The 14,437-nt window shown below is 38.7% G+C and overlaps 1 protein-coding gene across 1 annotated transcript; it reads right to left on the bottom strand.

Moving 5' to 3' along the window:
• Window positions 1–553: 553 nt before the first annotated feature.
• On the bottom strand, window positions 554–12,284 carry socs5b (suppressor of cytokine signaling 5b). The gene is made up of 2 exons (XM_048205605.1): window positions 11,919–12,284; window positions 554–2,413 (listed from the first exon to the last, which is right to left on the bottom strand). The coding sequence occupies exon 2, from the start codon at window positions 2,394–2,396 to the stop codon at window positions 705–707; it is 1,692 nt and encodes a 563-aa protein (XP_048061562.1). The 5' UTR covers window positions 2,397–2,413; window positions 11,919–12,284; the 3' UTR covers window positions 554–704.
• Between the last annotated feature and the right edge of the window lie 2,153 nt (window positions 12,285–14,437).

The raw sequence follows: 14,437 nt of genomic DNA, 5'->3' as shown, positions 1-14,437 counted from the left end.
CAATTTTAAATATAAAACATGCTTAGTGCTGGGAGGTGTATGTATAACTGTGATCCTGTCCATGTACACAAGGCTTAACAAGTGCCGACTAGGGGAACTTCACACTTGTATGAGGGTGCTGTAAAGTATCTTGAAGGTATTGCTGATAAATTAGCCATGATTTAGCAAATAGTCATATAGTTAACGTGTCTAGATATTTGACATTATGTTTTAGAGAGTAGCAGATATTCAGGTATCAAGAGTTCCAAGATTATTCGATGAATATATTTTAATCACTGGACTAAGCCAATATAGATTTCATCCATTTGCCTCACAAATGAGGCTAATTAATGTAACAACACTCAGTTTTACTGCTCAAAATAGTGTAAAACACTAGGAGATAGAATGCAAGAGGCATGCGGGCAAGCTAGTGAAGATTCACTGGATATAAGGTCATAGGAAAAAGAGCAGAGAGAATAAGACCATCTCATTCCCAGCATGCTCAACACTTCAGCACATAAGCTAGCTTGACAGAATGTACTACATTGAAACATATGAATGGATTCCACATGTAGTATTAGCAGGAAAAAACTGCTGGAAGTTCAAAACATCCTCTTTTGCCTTACATCTAAAGCCAGCTGTATGATTGATAATATGAGACACACACTCCTCTGGCAGCAAAGCTCTTGCCCACACTCCTGCCTCTCTCGGCACAGAGCCAGACCTCATTTGACCTTGAGTGGCGGCTCTCTCTCTAGCCAGCGCACACGGACTTTCTGTTTGTAGTGATACTCCTTGAGGAAGTCCTGCATGGTTGGAGGCAGTGGCAAGGCACCAATGCCATCGTAGGTGGTGCGTCTGCAGATGGCGGCTCGCGCCAGGTGCTGAAGGCTGAAAGGGAAAGTCCGGTGTAAGGGAGCAGTGAGCAGGGGCTCAAAGAACATACAGGCACTGGGGTCTTTATAGTGCTCCAGCAGGCCTGTTACTGTGGAAGAGTGGAAGACACAGGGGTCATGCGCATCAAAGCTAAAGTTGTGATTCCATTGTTCAATGCGTGCATGCAGCGACCGATTGTAGCGTCGAAAACTAACAGAGAACAAGTAGTCCTCCTGTGCAGAGTCACGTAGCAGAAAGGTGCCTTCTGGCCGTCCGTCCAGCAGTGCTTCTGCTTGGTACCGGTCCATCACCCCCCAATAGCAAGGAAGTGCAGTTATAGCCTGTAGGTCAGGCACCAAACAATGGATATAGTCAATCTGTGTGTGGACCTTCCAAGGCCCTGGCTGTCTGGAGCAGTGAGTGTCTCCAGAGGCATGCCTCTGCTTGGGCCTTCGTGTTTGTAAGCAAAGGGTAGTTGAGTCCTCCTCAGAGTCACAGTCAACAGCGTGGGATGGCACTGCCATACTCGCTGCAACCTGTGCAGCAATCCCAGATAACCCCCCAGAAATAGAGGAGACTGTTCCCATGCTCCTGCTCTCCACAAGTCCTTCCCCAACACCAGGAGCCATCTTTGGTCCCAGTTTATAGAGGGAAGAGCTCTGTGAAGTTGCCTCCAGCGTATGGATCTGCGCATTTGGAGGGGGATCCACTCCTTCCTCTATGCTAAGTCTACGTCGTTCACGCAGCCTCTCCTCCTCATCCTCAGGGGAAGAATGTGCTGAATCAAATGCATCCAAAAGAGCAGTTGAGGAATGAGGGCTGACTGGCGCCGTATGTTGTTTAATTAAGTGCCACTTGTTGGCCAGATCCGAACCGGGCGGGAAAGGGCATGTTTCAAGCATCAGTTCCGTCAGGTGGATCTTACGTTTGGAGGACACCTGACCTTTGGCTGGCTGAGAGTGGTGGTGCGTGGTGAGAGGAAGGCACAAGCCTACACTGTCTCGAAGTCGCTGCCGCAGAGAACGGGTGCTAAGGCTGCGCCCACTGCTGCCAGCTCCTACAGAATCATTAATCTCTTGGATGGAGCTAACTCCATAACGACGCTCCCTCCTGGCTGTACTTCCTCTTGAGCGTCCCGTTCGCCTGTCAGCCTCAAGTGAACTTTGCGTTTTAGTTGAGCAAGAATGTTTCTTTTTACCTCCCCAGGGAGCATGACGTGAGTAGGAGTCCCTACGCACAAGGGGGCCCCTCCGTGCATCTTCACTCTCTTTGTCAATGGAGATTTCTACTATCTGGGGAATATCTGCCACACAGTTATGGCCTCTGCGTCCTCCAGCAACCAGTGGGAGTGGTGACAAGGTCCGTGAGGGTGTGGAAGACCTAGTTTCATAGGGTTCTGCATGTGCTCCTCTGCCCATGTCCACCACACAGTGGACACAATCTAAGTCCTGGCTACACAGATTGGACTCTGTGCCATCCTTGTGGAAGAGGGCTTGGCATCTACTCCTGAGGTTACCCCACATCTTGCCCACTTTCTCCATAGATTGGAGACCACGACCTATCAGGGAAAAAAACAAAACAAAAAACAACAACAATGAAAATCTTTTCGCTGTTCATAAATCATAGAAAAGGTGATGCAGTGATGGTGTGTAAACTATATACAAAAAAAAAAAAAAAAAGCTATGGACAAAATAAATGCGTGAAATTTTTGTGTACACTGGATGGGAGATTGTTTTCTGTAAATGTACATTCCTAGGGCACTGAAATGAATGCATTATATGTTAGCATAGTATTTAAAACTAAGTGGAGGTGATCTGTTAAGATTGTAGTTTTAAAATGGAATGTGAAACATACCAAATATATAGATAAAGCAGCACTAAAACATGTATAGTGTGTGAGCACAAATAATGTGAGCATAATGTTATACACAAAGAGCATGTATATAGTGGGTGGGTGCAGGAGTGGTACAGTTAGCACAGAGTTGCCAGGCAGACATGCATCGACACAAGGCCATAGCTATAAATGAACTAAGGGATCTGCTCACAGCTGATCTGCTGGTATGTACTGTATTACTGAGCCAGTCTGGACCTGACCAAGAACTTTCACTGTCATGGCAGCAGACAGACACACACACACACACACACACACACACACACACACACACACACACACACACTATAGAGAAGTAAAGACAGAAGTATAGATGGGGGAACACTGACAGAGAACATGTAGACAGACACAAAAACAGTCTGAGGAGGCGGTTACTGTTCCCTTTTTTCAGAAAGGAAAAGTGCTGATCTTGTTTAAAACACTGTGGTTGTACTGCACAAATTATGCAAAATTGAGGCCACCGGCAGATCACGCTCAGATCTCCCCATTATAAAGAGGAGACCAAAAGTATCATCTTCACAGAGCAAAATATATGGTTGACTAGTCTAATGCCAAGATAATACATATGAATTAAAATGAAAACTTAATATCTGAACAGACCATCTCATGAGCTTACAATAAACCTCAGAGCAACTCCGAAAAGAATCTGAACAGACTAAAGAGTGGTCGACTGATATTGATTTTTTTGATGGCCAATGCCTATAACCAATATTTTTTCAAATAAAGACACTAGTAATTTTACATATGGCACACAATGAAAATAATATGAATATAGTGGACAACTGGACATAGCACAGCATAGATTGAAATCAAGGGTTTAAAGTTTGTCGATCGTGCATGTCCAGTAACAGCTGAGCTCTCCTGTCTGCATTCAAACCACACGGACCAACCATTACAAACATTACACACATTTTTATGCAGTCTACAAAATACACACTTCAGAAGATGTCACGGCTAGATATGACTAAGTCTGCAAGGTTTGTAAAATTAAATGTTTATTATATTCAAAGATTTGTTTAAATGATATAAATGTGTATTTGCTGAATGCTGATTGTAAATGAATAAGTATTATAGTGTTTGCCTTTCTATTATTACTAATAATATAAAAGCAAATGCTATAATATTTTTTCATATAGTTTACTTTCTTTAACAGTTCTATCTAATAACACGTTAGATAGAAGAAACGGGTTTTCTCAGCACTGTCAAAATAAAAGTCCCGGTTCAACAAATGAGCCAAATGGAAAAACTTTATTGGCTCATGTCGATATTTAAAGGATTAGTTCACTTTAAAATGAAAATTACCTCAAGCTTTACTCACCCTCAAGCCATCCTAGGCGTATATGACTTTTTTTATTTGTGATGAACACAATCGGAATTATATTAATAAATACCCTGATGCATCCAATCTTTATAATGGCAGTGAATGGGACCAATGAGTATGAAGCTCAAGAAAGTGCGTCCATCCAAAGCAAAGCGTACTCCACATGGCTCCGGGGGTTTAATAAAGGCCTTCTGAAGCAAATCGATGCATTTGTGTAAGAAAACTATCCATATTTAACAAGTAAAAAAGTAAAATATCTAGCTTCCTCCAGACTGCTTTTTTCATAAATTGAATTCGGAAGGCGTAGGACATAGCGTAACGCCTCTCTCAGGAGTGTGGATGGCATCGGGATATTAAGTGAGCCCTCAGATTCAATGCGTTTCCCGAGTTCTGGATTTTAACATGGCCTATTTTGCAAACAACTGACTCTTGTCGATCTCCTTAGTGGGTTCTTTTATAGTTGAAGCCAAAATGAGTCCACACATTTCAGCTCTGTATGCCGCGGGAGCTGAATAATTGTATCGTCTTGTGAGCTGGGTTTGCTAATGCTAACGCTATTGATGCACCTCGCGGTTCTCCGGCTATGTGTCAGTTTACATTGAGATAACACTGACATCTAGCGGTTGGGTTTTATAAAGTCTGTGGTTTAAACTGACCACAAAACCACGAATCTTGGATGCAAGTAAATAAATAAATAAATAAATATCAATACAGTGTTTTTGAGAATCGATACAGTATCGCCAAACATAATATCGCGATATTCACGTGTATCGATATTTTCTTACACCCCTACATCGCTTAACTTCAGAAGGCCTTTATTAACCCCCCAGAGCCATGTGGAGTACGCTTTGCTTTGAATGGATGCACTTTCTTCAGCTTCATACTCTTTGGTCCCGTTCACTGGTCCCGTTCATATAGAGCTTGGATTTATCAGGATATTTATTAATATAAATCCGATTGTGTTCATCAGAAAGAAGTCATATACACCTAGGATGGCTTGAGGGCAAGTAAAGCTTGGGTAATTTTAATTTTAAAGTGAACTAATCCTTTAAAAACTGCCAAATATCAGTCTTGGCGATATATCTGTCGACCACTGGTAGCCTATATACTGTGCATTTCTTTACTAGGGCACACAATACCACAAGAATGAGCAGGGAAAGCATATAATTTTGCTCTCAAATCATCATGACAGTACGGCTGGCTCTGTCTTAAATGATGCACTTGATGTGCACTTGTAGTCTCGTGGCATTCACTCTCTCATGCACACGTGAATTCCAAGGGACTGCAGGCTATCCCAATTGTCATCTACTGATTCAGAAGGGTGCTCACAAACAGTGGTCAACCGATAAGAGAAAAATTTAAACTGATTAAATTAAGTGACTTACTATAGACAAGATTTACTCAATATTCACTAAAACACTGAAGACAGAAAAATGTATTACCCATAAATCATAAACCCATTGGAGTATTACAAGGAACAACAATCAACAATCATCTCAAATTAGGTCAGCATTTGGGACAGGGCCCATGTCAGTTAACTGGCTAAACTGAATATTCTTTATCATGTCATGGGACAGTGGTCAGTAGAAGTAGTGAATAGTATTTAGCATTGTGTAAACATTCTGTTCGATCACATTTGCAGTGCACACCTACAAATTGGTACGCAAAAATACCCATTTATTTATTTTATGCGCAGCATTTATGACATTGCATTCTTAACTACTGTGCATTGCATAAGCTGAATTGCTTTTAGTTAAATCAACCATATATTGATTTCATTATTTAAAATTGCTGCCAAGCAGCTCCTGAAAGTCTAAATATCACTCTCACTGTGCACTGTACAACTGCAAAAGTTCTTAGTTTTAGGTAAAGCATATTACCAGTGCACAGTTTGGCATCAGGTGTTGTTTTCATATTTAAGAGGTTGTGCTGCTTCCTTTTACTACAGGAAGTAACCTCCTTCCCGGAATCAAGAAGGACCAAACCACCAAGACCAATGCACAAGCAATCACACAGCCTACAAAACAGATTATCAAAATTGTTGTGCATCATCTTCAAACATATTTTATTCTTCACATATAATTATTTAATTAAGACACCAAATCTCTTACATTGTGTGTCAATAGTCTCAAATCATATTATGGGCAAATTACTAGTTGCATCTAAACTATTTGGTACATGTTAAGCCTATATAAAACCTTCAATGACTGTAAAAATACCAGTGAAGAGAGTTATATAAGACTGAAGAAACACTTAGACACTGAGATAGGGCTTTGGACTGAACCCATCCAATGATCCAGCGCAACAAACATCAATATTCTAAGCAATTCCAATTATCCAGCTTCACTCTAGAAACAATTATAAAGGTTTTATTAAGCGTTCATGTGCTGAGAGGTTGATCTTTGGCAAACACACAATAAATCAACAATTTCACATTTACTGTTGCTGATCGCTAGCCAAAAAAATAACATTGCACCTGCAGAGTAACGTTCACATAACACTCCAAAGACAACGTGATGAGACATGGACTCTTCTTTCACACGCTCCTTTTTCTAACTCTGCCCTTTCAGCCTCCAGATGCATCTCTAATGTACTGCAATATCAGATGCATCGGCTTTGTTGTTTTTCCATGGGAGTTGGCATAATTTTTTTCTTGACTATGCAAATCACTTTCACAAAAACAAACAGCTGAATGCACAGATAGGAACAATGTTTGGAAAGAATATCCTGAGCTAAAATACTGTAAGGTGAAATAACTTTTTGAAGAACTTTTCAGAGCATGTCTTTAATCACAGACACTACTTGAAACCCTACTTGATTTGACAATTTACTCACCCTCATGTCATTTTGACTCTGTATTATTTTCTTTTTTTCCCCCATGAAACAGAAGAGATATTAACCAGAATGTCCAAGCTTCTGGGTTCCATACAATGAAAGTGAATGCAAATAAATGCTAGTTATGCACAGAAGTTTCAGCATCCGAACATATGCTACTAAGAAAGCAAAAAAAAAAAAAAAAAAAAAAAAAAAAAAAGGGTCTTGGCCAAAATAATCTTGGAAGACCAAAACCATTGACCGAAACACTGATGTTTAATTAGCGCATTTCCAATGACAAATTTTGACTGTGTCAGCATCTATTTCATACACACAATGTGAATAAGCTGAAAAAGATAAAAATATCAGCAGTGTGGACACACTTTAACTGCAAACAAAAAGGTTGCCAAAGAACTTTACTATGAGAACACACCACCCTGAACAACATACCAAGTTCAATTACCCAATTGTAATTTCAGATTCAGTAATCACTAATAAATACCGTTGGTCCTTGAACAATGTCATTTATTTTGGTATTTATAATAAACATTTGGAGCTATAAATTGCCATTCACTTTCATTGTATTAACAAAAGATCTTTGTGTTTCACAGAAGAAAATAAATTCAAGGCTGGAATGATGTAGGGAGAGTAAATGATGATGATGAAATGGTATCATTTTATGTGAACTATTCAGCTATAATGACATTTTATGCCACTGCTTCAAAGTGGTCATGAACTGCATTTTGTTTTTTTAATTTTTTTTAATGTTCTCTGAGGTCCTCTTATAATGTTATCAAGATTTTTACAACAAAAAACATCCTAATTTATAAGTTATAAGCTGTTTTTCGATCCTGTTTTTGACCCTCTCTTTTGAAAGGCGTGCCGCATTCAAGACTTGGAAGTAAACGCCCACTGCTATGATTGGGTAACAGTTTTGGATATGAAAAATCATTTCAACGTCCCCACCAATACACTTGTTGTTTTGAAAACTTCTGATGTTGAAAAATCAACATATAGTTGAAACATTTGCCAACAATGTGAAACATTTATGCGCATTACATATGCTTTATAAGTCTTTGTTGTGGCAAATAAAGTTTAAGTTACCACAGTTATAGTTGACTGGATAACCTGTGGTGTTTTGTGTAAACGGAGATATGAATAAATATGTACCATCGTTTGTCGCACTGTCTATCTGTCTTATAGGCTATTTATCATTCATACTTTTCAATAAAGTGAAAAACGTATACGTTGTCATTTGCAGTGTTGTGTTTTAAATAAAATGAAACGTTGTAATATTGTCATACATATAGTATAGTATCCAATATAGTCATCATCACTGCATCAGCTTTTATTTTCAGTCTCTCTGAAAAACCGGCACCGAATGCTGTCTTGTTTAAAAACAAATCTGAAGTAAAATGAAGCGAAAAAACCAACAGTGTCCACTAGGGGTGTAACGCACACAGGAGTCACGATTCAGTACATACCTCGGTTTTGAGGGTCACAGTTTGGTACGACTGTGGTACAATAGGTAAAATGGTCACACTTAAATTTAGGGTCAATTCTCACTATTAACTATGACTTTTGCCTCAAACCCCTAATTACTGCTTATTAAATGGTTAGAAAGGCTAAGTTTAGGTATTGGGTAGAATTATGGGATGTAGAATGTGGTCATGCAAAATAATGCATTAATATCTGCTATATAAGTACTAATAAACAGACAATATTCTAGTAATATGCCTGCTAATAAGCAACTAGTTCATAGTGATAATTGGATCCTAAACTAAAGTGTTACCGGACAAAAGAGCAAATCCACAATGCTAGGTTTCTTTTATTTTACTTTGAACAGACAGTGGTGCTTATTGGTAAAAATTATTTTATTAATTATTAGGCGTAAATGAAAATATTCTCACAGTGAGACTTGGTAACCACAGGTAAACCCATACATGGCTACTCACTACCACTGTCAAATGATATTATATTATGATATGTTATAAAGGCCTAAAAAACACCTAAACACAGGTAAAAACTATACACACCTTCACAAAGAATTGTATATTCCCCTACCCACCTAATAAATATATTGCAATATAAATGGCTATAACATAGGTTCCAATATAAATATTCCACATTTCCACAAACCATGGTAATTTACTACAGTTCATTCATGGTAAATGTTTGTAAGGGTGGCGATTTTAGGATTTAAAAGTCTTATCTTCATTCATGGCATGTTTCTGCAGTTTTCCTCCTCAGTCTTGTTGGGAATGTTGAGGCTGTTTCATCCGATTTAAAACTAGTTTAACCATAAAGTGATTTATAGTTTGTAAACAAGAGGTGTGTGTCGAATTGAAACACTTCTCACTAGATGTCGCAAGTTAAGGTGACAGGGAAAAAAAAAACAGCTCCTTTAAGCTTTCGTTCGGTTATCCACTGGGCCGTAGTGCTAAGTAAACTAGTGAAACACATGAAAACAGTGCGATTTGTTCTGTATTTATTGTTACCGACCGATAAATCACCTCAGATGATTCAGTGAAAGAGCGGTCCAAATGAATCCAAATCTTTTCAGATCATTATGCAAGCACGCTTGGCCAATTCACGGAAAAGAATCAAAACAAAAGAATGATTAATTCATGAATGACTGATATCGCTGGTTCCGTCGACAGAAATACGGAACACAATAATAACTGCTGAAATATTTGAATGGAAAACGTTTCGAAGGTCATTTGGAGGAGCGTGCATGGTACGAAAAGTGTGTATATAGCTGTACAGCTGCATGAGCCACCGCGGCCACTATATCTAACCAAATTTAGCCGCACTCCCAGGACAAGAGGAGGGAGATTGAGGTGCCAGATGAATATGATTGGCGGGCCAGATTTGGCCAGCGGGCCGCCAGTTGACGAGCCCTGATGTAGACGCAGGTGTTAATTTTCTTCTACAGTGGAGGTCTATCATCAAACTATTATGTCATAATGTGACAAAATCCAAAACGAGTCATTTGGGCAGCTTGGTTTCAATGAAAACTCTTTTTGGACTAACAAGGAAGGATATTTTCAGGATATTTTTATGCTTATACTTATATGTCAAAAGATCAAGAAAAAATTGATTTCCAAATTCATGACCCCTTTAAGATCACCAGACAGGAACACAACATGTCAGTGAATCATCAGTAAATAAATAAATGTTGTGCACTTATTTCTGCTAATAAAGGAGTACAAAGATGATGTATAATCAGAACAGTTTGATAACCCTCACGGCTGAGACTGTGCATGCCGTTCTGAAGTTCTCTTCAGAAGCCTCTTCTCCAGACTCCTAATTAGACAGTCAAATAGGGACAGTCTGTCTTCTCTCAGAAACTATTCTGATCCAGCTCTCTCTCGAATGAGAGAATGCAGAAAAGCATGAGAGTTCCCCAAAATTAACAAGGCCAGAGCTCAAACACGTGTCATTATCAGACCAGCAGTTAAGGATATGAAACTCCTCTCATGTGGCTCTCCTGCATAAAAGCACTTCAGTTTGGTGGTGTGGGTCATGAGTGAATGGATGAAGTGCCAGTGTGAATGAGTGTTATGAGCTCAGCAGCTCATCTACCCATACCCTGTGCCCTCATTAGCTAGGCTCTCATCTGATCAGATATCAAAGGAGATGCTAAAGCATTCCAAAGAAGTGACCCATAGTAAGAGTGTATTGATTATATATGATAATGCTATTTTGAAAATAAAACAGCTAATACATGGATGACGTGAATGTATTGCAATGTGTGGGAAGAGCGAGGAAGAGTCGAGCAAGACTGACAAAGGGAGGAAAAAGGGTGTTAAACTACAGACACAACACAACACAAAGAAACATTATAATCACAGAAAATTTAGAGCAGAAATCTATAAGGACCTCATGAAGATATAGCTGAGCTACACTACTCTAAAGAGAAAAACTAGACAGATAAAGTTAGACGACGACTGTTATGCAGCCCCATATTAAACCCAGAAAACATCCTCTGCAATTTCTCTCAGTTCGACACGCCTATTCTCATGGGGTCCAGATGAGTGGCCTGGCTTTTGGACAACATTAAGGGGCGGAAGTGAGTTTTCTTTTGAGAGGAGAAAATGAAATAAAAAAAGTAAAGAATAGTTATTTGTAGAACATTACGTACAGAGACAAAGACTTTTATGACTGATTATGGCAACGGCAATTCCTGATTAACCTTCTTACCAATTGAACAAATGACAGTTGATTCCGAGTGCCACACTATAGGGCAAAAGTACAGTTAAGAATAAGTCATTGAAAAACTCACACAGATCAACCACTCTTCTTAATATATGAGGGAACTACATGGAATATTTGTCCTTTTAAATATTAATCTGTCAATGTCCATTTAAAACGAATGCAAAAAGATGTAATTAAAAATGTGAGGAAAAGTTAAAGAAATGGTGACCAGTCACAGGCCCTTAAATACTTTTCCTTATACAGTCCTATAAATTTCCACCTCTTGAAGGTGGACACGTTATAACTACCCATAACTAGGACTCAAGTGATATCAGTTAGCAACAAACTACATGCTGCTGAGAATGATAAGAAACTGAACCATCTGACTGCTCTAAAGTAGATCCGTCACTAGCTCTTAAAAATGTTTATTTTTTGTACGAAAACGTCGGTCGAGATCATAATCGCAAATTTTGTAATGTCATAGTGTATATATCAGTTTGGGGAATTAAAGAGTATTTTAAGTGATGCCCAGGTATCGAGAGTGAGCTGAGCAACGTGGAGAGGGTGCGAGCGAGTGCGAGCGAGCGCGGAAGAGAGAGCGAGAGAGAGAGAGAGAGAGAGAGAGAGAGAGAGAGAGAGAGAGAGAGAGAGACACGGGAGGATGTTGGAATGTTACATTGTAACATTCGTAGAGGGGTAACATACAAAACCAGCGGTGACATCACACGCGTTCCGTTACATTAAACGCGCATCAAAGCGGCTGGAAATAAAGCGCGTTTAAATACACAAATAATGGCGCATTGCAATCCAGAGAATGAATAGCGCAAAGGGGCGAACTTACCTCTTTTATTTGTGAATATTACTTCGCAGCCTTCTTTTGTCTACAAAAGAAGGCTGTTAAAGCTGTTAGACTCGCTACTGCCCCATATACGCTCAGCCCTGGCGAATAAAACACGAGCGAGGGAGCAGAAGTGCTCATTCCCGAGGTTTGCTTTTATGAAGAAGGAGAACAGAATCCCGCATCATTCTGGTCGGTTGGAACGGCAGAATAATCCAAGGCCAGTTTCCGATCCACTGAGCCCATACTTCTGCTTGACAAGCCGAGCAAAGGCGTGAAAAAGAGGCCGACAGTGCAGGCTTGCAGGCGAGTTGAGACTGTAGGGAGACGCAGGACGGGAACGTACTTCCGACGGATGGGGGAGTGACGAGCGTGGTGGCCAACCAATGAGATCGCAGTTTGAGAGAGCGTTGCCTCGGTTGCCACCCTGAAAACGTGGAGACCCGAGATAATGCATGAGTGCCAAGGGATGAATGATTAATGATTATAGTCAATCAGACAAAGTAGCCATCTGTTGCCTTTAACCGCACAGTGTGTGTGTATTGCTTATCAATAGGAGACCGATTCACCGTCATTAAATCTTAAAAGGAAATGCTGAAAAATAATAATTAGGCAACTGTAGCCTAATGAAGTGTGTGTATATATATATATATATATATATATACACACACACACACACACACACACACACACACAGTCAAACCAAAATTTATTCAGACACCTTGAACATTTCATTCATTAATACAGTTTATTCACTATAGTTAAAAAAAAAAAAAAAGTAAATAAAATATGACTTAAGCATAACACTTAAGCAAAACATGTTCAGGTCAAAGTGTCTGAATAATTTTGGTCCCAAATTTTTATAAATTTTTCTGGTAGTCCACTGTATGAAGAATTTAATCATGATTATTCGCATCCAAAATAAAAAATTGTCTATTTTATTACAAAAATGTTTAAAATGTAATTTCCACCACAGCATGCTGTTTGATATAATGCAATTAATTTGAGATATGGTGGAAAGGAAACTGTGGTGGACATGATATTTTAGGAAAATGACAAAATGATAAATGTATATCCACTGTTGGTCGTTGTTTATTACTAGTTTATTACAAAAAAAAAACACAAGAGAGAAAAGTTTTAAGTTTTAAGAGAGAAAAAATGCTTAGCCATAAATGTAGGTCTATGCTTTATTAGACAAGATACATGTGTTTTGATTCACATATGGGGCATGTTATGATTTTTATACATACATACATATATATATATATATATATATATATATATATATATATATATATATATATATATATATATATACACACACGTGAATGTGCCATGTTACATATGATTCTTGTCATGGGGTTTAAGTTTGTTCAGGATGGCCTCTCATGTGTCTATTTATGTCCAAACAAAGAAGCATTGTCCACAGGTCTGATTTCTATTGGCAGTCGCCGACAGTAATTTCTAATGCACTAAGTATATGAACATCGACGCTGGCATTTTGGGGGTGGAATGAAGTAAGCTTTAAGACCCTCAAAGAGCCCTAAATGGCCGCTTCTATTCTTGCAACACAGAGCCTACACACTCATAAACCCTGCACTATCAATGTCTCAAAGGGGCATTCATTTTCTTCCTACTGGTGATGTCATCATTTGGAGTCACACCACATGCTAGACTCGTGTGAGGCCATAGTGTGAGCTAGAACATCTTTGACTAATGTCATTGCAGGATGAGAACCAGCCTCAGGGAAATGTCCTGATGTCGAAACAACATCACCATTCATCCTCCAGCAGACATCAGTCATCTAATTATTGTGTCTGAAACAAAAAGACACAGTTTAAAATTAATTGCATTAAATGGAGTTTTCGAAAGTTTATGCCGGTCTTTTCCATTTAAGTATTTTTAAAAAAAAGACTTTGCGATCATTTGTTATGGAAAATTTGTTTGATCTTAATAGTATTATCCCATGGGAATGTTGCACTTCAAGACTTAGATTTGTGCTTACGTTAATAAAAATAAATTGATAAAAACATTTCTTGTTCAACTAGTGTTAAGATATGTAAGATATATAGCTTTTCTCCAAACCTGAGGACAGTGGCCTAGCCTTTTCAGTCACTTGTAAATCTGAAGTGGTGTGAACTGAGAAAACATACTTTGGTTATGTGCGCAAAGTGAAAGTTGATGAATAAAAGTATTTGCAATAATGGTGTTTTTATTTCAAGTGGTCATTTTATAGACTTTATCGTCTTGTCACTAAAGTCTACATAAAGATATATTTTCTTCATCTTTTTTACGTTTTTACATTATTTATATTGAAGATTTGAGATGAGATATGTATGTATGCCCATATATGATTCACTTAATCAAGCACTCTACTCAAACGATGCTTACAGTTTGAAAGGCAAAGCAATGCAGAACACTTGTATAAGGACACTGCCACCTACTGGATTTAAAGACTCACTTAATATGATTTAAAGGGATAGTTCACCAAAAAAAAAGAAAAAAAAAAAAAAGAAAATTCT

The sequence above is a fragment of the Megalobrama amblycephala genome, linkage group LG10, assembly GCF_018812025.1.
Source record: "Megalobrama amblycephala isolate DHTTF-2021 linkage group LG10, ASM1881202v1, whole genome shotgun sequence".
NCBI classification, from domain to species: domain Eukaryota; kingdom Metazoa; phylum Chordata; class Actinopteri; order Cypriniformes; family Xenocyprididae; genus Megalobrama; species Megalobrama amblycephala.
Note: the sequence above shows the minus strand (reverse complement) of the source record. Positions and strands in the feature narration are given on the sequence as shown.

What these genes read in the sequence shown, in the direction of transcription:
- socs5b (XM_048205605.1), bottom strand. Translation starts at nt 2,396, where the DNA reads ATGGAGAAAGTGGGCAAGATGTGGGGTAACCTCAGGAGTAGATGCCAA.